The 6,752-nt window shown below is 56.1% G+C and overlaps 1 protein-coding gene across 2 annotated transcripts in view; it reads left to right on the top strand.

Annotated features, from left to right (window-relative positions):
- ANKRD23 (ankyrin repeat domain 23) overlaps window positions 1–6,752 on the top strand; it is an 11,940-nt gene that overhangs the window by 760 nt on the left and 4,428 nt on the right. The window contains exons 1-4 of one of the 2 annotated variants that reach the window (XM_006166566.3): window positions 4,126–4,217; window positions 5,452–5,598; window positions 5,777–5,905; window positions 6,571–6,696. In XM_006166566.3, the coding sequence (XP_006166628.1) occupies window positions 4,191–4,217; window positions 5,452–5,598; window positions 5,777–5,905; window positions 6,571–6,696 (429 nt within the window). In that variant the 5' untranslated portion in view covers window positions 4,126–4,190. Of the gene's footprint in view, window positions 1–4,125; window positions 4,218–5,451; window positions 5,599–5,776; window positions 5,906–6,570; window positions 6,697–6,752 lie in introns of those variants that run through there. The other variant, XM_006166565.3, reaches the window with a different exon arrangement.

Genomic DNA, 6,752 nt, shown 5'->3' with positions numbered 1-6,752 from the left:
AATACGCTAACTTGTGGTCCCAAAAACATCTCTCTTAAAAAAAAAAAAAAAAAAAAGAAGAAGAAGAAAATACAGAATATGTGACAAGTCACGTTACCTGGCTCTCAGCTTACTTATTGATGAGGTGGGAATGACCGTAGCAGGGCCAGCCTCCCAGTTGTCACAGCACCGCATGGGTGACTGTGCAGGGCACGTGAGTGTACCTGCCTGGCCCAGAGAAGCGAGGTGTTGTGTGCTCGCGTCTCCGACACTGCCCTGTGCTTGTTTGTGCAGCCTGCTCGGTGCTGTCGATTTGCTGTTTCGCAGCACTAACTACTGCCGAGGCTGAACATCTGCTTTCTGGGAACTTCCTGTCCACGTCCATTGAAAGAAAAACTTTTTTTTTTTTTTTAAGAGAGATGATTTTGGGACCCGCAGTTAGCGTAATGGCTATGTCACTGAACTCCCATGTAGTCGACCGCAGTTTGAATCCCGGCCCCAGTGGCTTAAACTCATGCCGGGCGCGTGTGCGTGCGTGCCCAAGATCCCGAGAGGAGAATGGAAGAGAAAGGATTGTGGCGTGGCCATCCCCCCTGGGGGGTGATTCCTCACTTTCTGTCTCTCTGTCTCTGGCGAGTGCATGCACCCTATAGCAAAAAATTCTCCAATAAGGAAAGAAAGAAAGCACCCCCTAGGGAGGTGGCCACCCTGCAGTCCTGTCTCCATTCTTCTCTTGGGATTTTGGGCATACATGTACATACTCCCAGTGTGATTTTCGAGTGTCCAGGTTCAGGACTCGAACCGCGTAGTCATCCATGCGGGATCTAGCCTCCTTAACCAGCACGTCACCGGCTGGCACAGGAATATATTTTGTTTTCAAAGATAGGTTCTTCACGTGCTGTGGTCCTCCTGTCTCGGCCTCTCTAGGAAGTGAGGAAACATTTTTTTCTTTTCATTGGTTCACAGAGGTTGTTTATATTCTGATGATTGACCCTTTGTTTTACATGTATTTTTATATACATTCTTACTATTTATTTTTCTCTTTTGTTCTGTCACTTATTCATTGGTGTGTTGTGGGAATCGGGACAGCCACCTTAGATGTCACTTTGGCAGGATCTATTTAAATGAGTAAGTCTAATAATTTGCTTTCTCTGTACCTACGTACCGAACCATTCATCCATGGATACAAAGATCTTTATTTCCAGAGGCATTTATAAAGATGTGCATTGCAGGACCAGCAGTTGGTGAAATGACTATATTGCTGGACTCCCATGTAGTCAACCAAGGTTCAAGTCCCGGACCTGGTGGCTTAAACTCAGGCCGGGCACGTGGGTGTGCCTGCCTAAGATCTTGAGAGGAGAATGGAGGAGAAGGGATTGCGATGTGGCCATCCCCCCGGGGGGGGTGATTTCTCGCTTTCTATCTCTCTGTCTCTCTCTGTCTGTCTGGCGAGCGCACACGCCCTATAGCAAAAAGCTCTCAAAAAAAAAAAAAAAAAAAAAGATGTGCATTGCAGCGCGGGGTGTAATGTTTTAAAAGGAAAAAAAAAAAAGAGATGGAGCCAGCCTCTGCTCCCCAGTGGAGAATGGGGAGGTTCTGCAGGCATAGGCTGGGTGCGGTGTAGCGGAGCAGTGTGCTGCCGTGGGAGGGGTGGAGTCGTGGCAGGATGACACCCCTTACGACAAACCGTGTCTGCAGTAGCATGTGTGTGCACGTGCACCACACAGAGCAGGACACTGACACCCAGGGCTTCCCTGGGCCACTGTGGCAAGAGGCTCTTCAAGAAAAGGTTGATGTCATTGTTGCTTCACTCTCACCAGAGAAAGAGACAGAGATAGAAAGTGAGAAATGATCCCCTGAGGAGATGGCCATGCTGCAATTCCTTCTCCTCCGTTCTCCTCTCGGGATTTTGGGGACTCATGCACATGCGCCTGGCGTGAGTTTCAAACTGCAGGGTCTTGAATCTGCACTGCAGTCGGCTACATAGGAGTCCACCACCTTAACCCCTATGCCACTTGTTGGCCCCTATGTTATTGTGTGTGTGTGTGTGTGTTTTAAGAATTACTTATTTATTTTATTTATTCATTTACTTATTTTCTTTTGACCAGAGAGAGACACAGAGAGAGAGAGAGAGAAAATGAGAAAGCAAGCTACCAGGTGCAGGACTTGAACCATGGTCAGCCATGTGGGAATGTCCAGCACCTTAACCACCACGCCACCTGCTGGTCCCTATTATTGTCTTTTTAATTACTAGGGGCACATGCATTCACTAGAGAGAGAGAGATGGAGAGGGAGAGGGAGGGGGAGAAATCACTACCCAAGGGGGCCTGGTCACATCGCATCCTTTCTCTGTTTCTCCATTCTGTGGGATTTGGGGCAGGCATATGCGCCTGGGATGTCTTTCAAGCCGCTGGTGTTAGCATTCAAACCCCTGTGGCCATGTGGGGTCTGGCATCCCTTACTCACTAGGCTGTGGGGCCAGCCCGTATGTTCAGGATTTTTTGTTTTTCCATTTTTGCAAGGGAGATTTTTGGTATAGGGCATGTGTGCTTGCCAGAGAGCTAGAAAGTGAGAAGTCACCCACCAGGGGGAATAGTCATGCCACAGTCCTTTCTCCATTCTCTTGAGATTTTGGGCACACGTGCACATGCACCTGGTGTGTTTCAAGCCGCCAGGTCCAGCACTCGAACCATGGTCGGCCATGTATGAGTCCAGCGCCTTAACCACTATACCACCTGCTGATCCTTGTTCGAGTTTTTATACAGTCCTTTTTAGTTTATTTCTTCCATGAGCAAGAGACAGACGGGCCTCCCCAGCAGGATCTTAGTGCTGTGATTGAGCCCACACCTCAGCCAGCGCCAGTTGTAGGCACTCGGGTGCCTGGTGTACACAGGAAGGCCTCCACACAGGAACCTAGAACCTTCCTTTGTGGGTCAGCCTCGCAGAGCAGCGCGTTTAACCACTGCACCACAGTCCAGCCCGAGGGACCTTAGGTCAGAGTTATACTAGTTTGTTTCATGGAGGACAAACCGGTTTTCTGCTGAGGATTTCAGGGGAGGCCGGTTGATGTAAAATGCTCTTTTTCTCAAATGCGGGAGAATTTTAGCTGGAGTGAGGAGGGGCCAGAGTTGAAGTCTGACTTTTTCGTGTCCGTCTGCCCTCCCTCTAGTCTGGGTGACTCTCTTCATAATCAAAAGCAAGAAAGCACCTTGGTGTGAGAAAATGAACACCCTAAAGCACAGAGCAGAGTTTCTGCCAAAGCTGGGTTTCCCTAAGTTCCCTCAGAATGGGCGAGCACTCCCAAGAAGCCAGCTCTGCCGTGGTCCCCTGTGCCCTGTGCCCTGAGGCTGGAGTCTTATTTACCAGTGACTGATTTCCTTCGAAAGGTCAAGGCCAAGTTCAGGCCCAGCTGGGTGAAGGGCACGCGTGGCTCTTTAAGGAGAGGTGGAGGTGAGAGCGTGGGGCCCGCGGCTGGGTTCGCGGGCTCCGTTCCTACCGGGTCCTGACCGGGACCTGGTGCAGATCTCTCTCCCCTCCCCAAGGGAAGGGCTTCCCTGCGTGGGGGTGTGGGAGATTTTCCCAGAGGCATGAGGACTGGTGACAGGCAAGGCCTGGCTCCTGGCTCCCTTTCGGCATAGCGAGGGGCTGGTAGGGGAGCCCTGGGGAAGACCAACAGAAGCCGGAGGAAGGGCAGCCCTGGAACCAGCGGGTCCCCGTATGGGCACGCGAGGCTCCCCGAAGCAGTCGGTCAGTCAGTCCCTCTGTTCTCCCCGAAGCCCGCCAGGAGCCTGGCCCCCTCACACTAGGGCAGCCAGCCCACAGCCACGTGGAGTCTCAGGTGGACTCGTGCCACCAGGAAGGTCTAAACTTAGAGCGGGCAGTGTCACCCCTGAGGCTGGGCTGTGGCCCAGGCACCCCAGCACACGTGTCTGTGGGTCAGGTGACGCCTGAGGTGTGGGGTACGGCAGAAGTGCAAGCTCAGGACGTGGGCGTCTCAGGATGTAGCCGACTCAGCTCCAGACGGCTTTTCCTGCCCTCAGCGGGCGACATTCCCAGACTGGTATTTTGGTTTGAGTGATGGAGCCGCAGAGTCATCTGGCCGGGCACAGGCCTCTGTCCTCCCCTGCCCCTGCCCCCAGGAGACAGCGCTCCTATAAAAGGGCTGGGCGGCTGGGCTGCCCTCACTTGGGGTGCGCAGAGCAGGGGGGACCATGGACTTCGTCAGCATTCGGCAGTTGGTGAGGACGCCGGCAGCGGGCAGGCGGTGGCAGAGCCGCGGAGGGGCTGGGGTGGCTGCTGCGGTCTCGGGGTCAGGTTAGGAGCAAAGGCGCGCCGTTGAGGGCGAGGTGGTGAGGGGCAAGGGAGCGGGAGAAGGAAGTCGGTGGACGTGCCAATCTTTAGTTTTATAGTTTTGCCCCGGAGTGCGATGGCGATGGCACAGAGGGACAGGAAGTGGCAGGTCGCCTTGGAGACATGGTTCTTTAGCTCAGCACCGCGACAACGGTCGTTGCTCAGAAACCGTTGGTGGGGACAGGGAAAGGTGCTCTCGTATTGCCTGGGAAGAGGGAGAAGCTGGCTCCGGGGTGCTCCGAGATGTCGGATTTGGTGAGGTGGGGCAGAGGTGCAGCAGGGGATGAGGCCCCAGACGTCACTGCCTGGGAGCACCCCTGGCCCCAGCCTAGTGCAGCCTCCGCTGGAGGGGCCAGGAAGCACGAGGTTGCAGAGCTGGGAACAGGTTCTCGGGGCGCTTGGCTGTGGCCCTGGGCGCTGTTACCCTGTTGTTCGGACCCCTCTCCCCACAGACTGCTTATTGCTTGGTATTCCCAGCTCCCAGAGGGTTGGGGGCACAAAGGGGAGGCTGGACAGATCCCTCCTGGGGAAGGCGCTGCCCCAAGCACAAGCCCCCCTAACTCACATCATCTCCCCAGCCCTTCAGTACATGCTAGTTCGAGCCCACTTTACCGATGCAGAAATACAGCTTTGTAAAAGCCAAGTTAGACCCAGGGACTTAGGATTTCCCTCAGGCTGCATCTCTGCCCCTCTGAGCCGGGGTCAGGTGGCACTGCGCTGTGATCTGGCAGGACAACAGCCCACGAGGGAGGCTGAGGTGTCATCTGTCCCGAGGCTGCCCGGGCACCGGCCCAGCAGTATAAATAGCCATGGCCTCATCCCTCGCCCATGTTCCTGCGGACAGGAGCAGGGTGGGCAGCGGGCAGTTGCTCCCCTGGGCTTGTCCTCCCTGACCTTGATGAGACCGAGCAGCTAGCAGCCACCACGGGTCAGGGAGCCTGCCGAGGCTCCAGATGGCCATGAGGCTTTGAGAGGAGGGGTCAGGCCAAGTCTCAGATGGAGAGCGCGGTCTTTGCGACAGCCCTTGTCAGAGGTTGCCCAGGCATGACGACGTGACGACGCACGACCCATCTGCTAAGGGTGCCTCTGGTTTTCCTGACTATCCACATCCTGTCCCTACAGGTAAGTGGAGAAAGAGATGGAAGCAAAGTGTGGGGATGTGGACACGGAGTTCCTGAACCCGGAGGCTGGCCCAGTGACTGGAGGCTAGGACTCCAAGAGGCTGCAGCCCGGGAGAAGCTGAAGTTGGAGGAGGAGAAGAAGAAGAAAGTGAGCATGATGCTGGGGGCGGGGGGCGCAGGCCTGGGGTGGGCAGGTTCCGAGAGTGAGGGCCTCGTAGTCTGTGGCCCTGGGTCCAACCAGATGAGAATGAGACTTGCTGAGAGCCGGCCGGCGAGGCTCCCAGGCCAGTGGCTAATGTCTGGTCTGGTTCTCTACTCTGCCCCAGATGGAAAGATTTAACAGTTCCAGAGTTAATCTGGACAGCCTGGCTGACCTGGAAAACTTGGTTCAAAGACGGAGAGAAAAGCGACTGAGACGTAGGGTCCCCCCCAAGGAACCTGAGCCCGTGGCGAAGGTGAGTGAGAAGTCGGAGTTGGGCGAGAGGCACATGCGGGGCCCGAAGCCAGAGGAAGAGCTTCCAGTCCCACACGGACATGGCCAGGGCCTGAGGACCGCATGGCATCGGCTTCAGGGCCCCCCAGGGCTGCTGAAACAAGGGGCCGAGACTGGAGGTCCGGACAGTAGCTATCGCCTCCCAGGCCTGGGGGCTGAAGTCCAGGCCAGGCTGTGGGTAGGCAGTCTGCTCCTGTACGGCCCTAGCTTCTGGGGTTGCGGGTGCTCTCAGGGGTCCTCGGCTTGCAGGTGATCCTCAGCCCGTCTTGGCACCCTCCCTGCATGTGCCAGCCTGTCCAAATGACATTGCAGGACACCAGACCTGCCGAACTGCGGTCACTTCAGTGTGTCGCACTGTTGGGGCCCTCCTACTGCAGCATGGCCTCATCTTACCTGTCACACCCGCAGGGCCCCGGTGCCCGAGTCAGGCCATGTTCTGAGGTGCTGGGAGTTCGGACTCCAGCACAGGAATCTTCGGGGTACACAGTCGACCCTCAATGTCTACGGTCTCCGTGCGGGCCAGCGCGCTGGGCCAGGCCGTGGGGGTCCCTGGGGCCAGGCTGGTGAAGATGTGCACACGGGCTGCACCTTGGAGGGTGATCTGGTCTTGACCTTCACCTCACCCAGCTGCAGCCCCAGGCCCAGCTGGAGTCTGTGGACCTGGAGATGTTCCTGAAGGCAGCTGCGGAGAACCAGGAGGCCCTGATCGACAAGTACCTGACGGACGGCGGGGACCCCAATGCCCATGACAAGGTAGCATGGGTGGGTAGGGTGCAGGGGCTCACAGCAGCCGCAGAGCGGCGGCTCAG

The sequence above is a fragment of the Tupaia chinensis genome, unplaced genomic scaffold (assembly GCF_000334495.1).
Source record: "Tupaia chinensis unplaced genomic scaffold, TupChi_1.0 Scaffold144276_1, whole genome shotgun sequence".
Classification (NCBI taxonomy): domain Eukaryota; kingdom Metazoa; phylum Chordata; class Mammalia; order Scandentia; family Tupaiidae; genus Tupaia; species Tupaia belangeri.
Note: the sequence above shows the minus strand (reverse complement) of the source record. Positions and strands in the feature narration are given on the sequence as shown.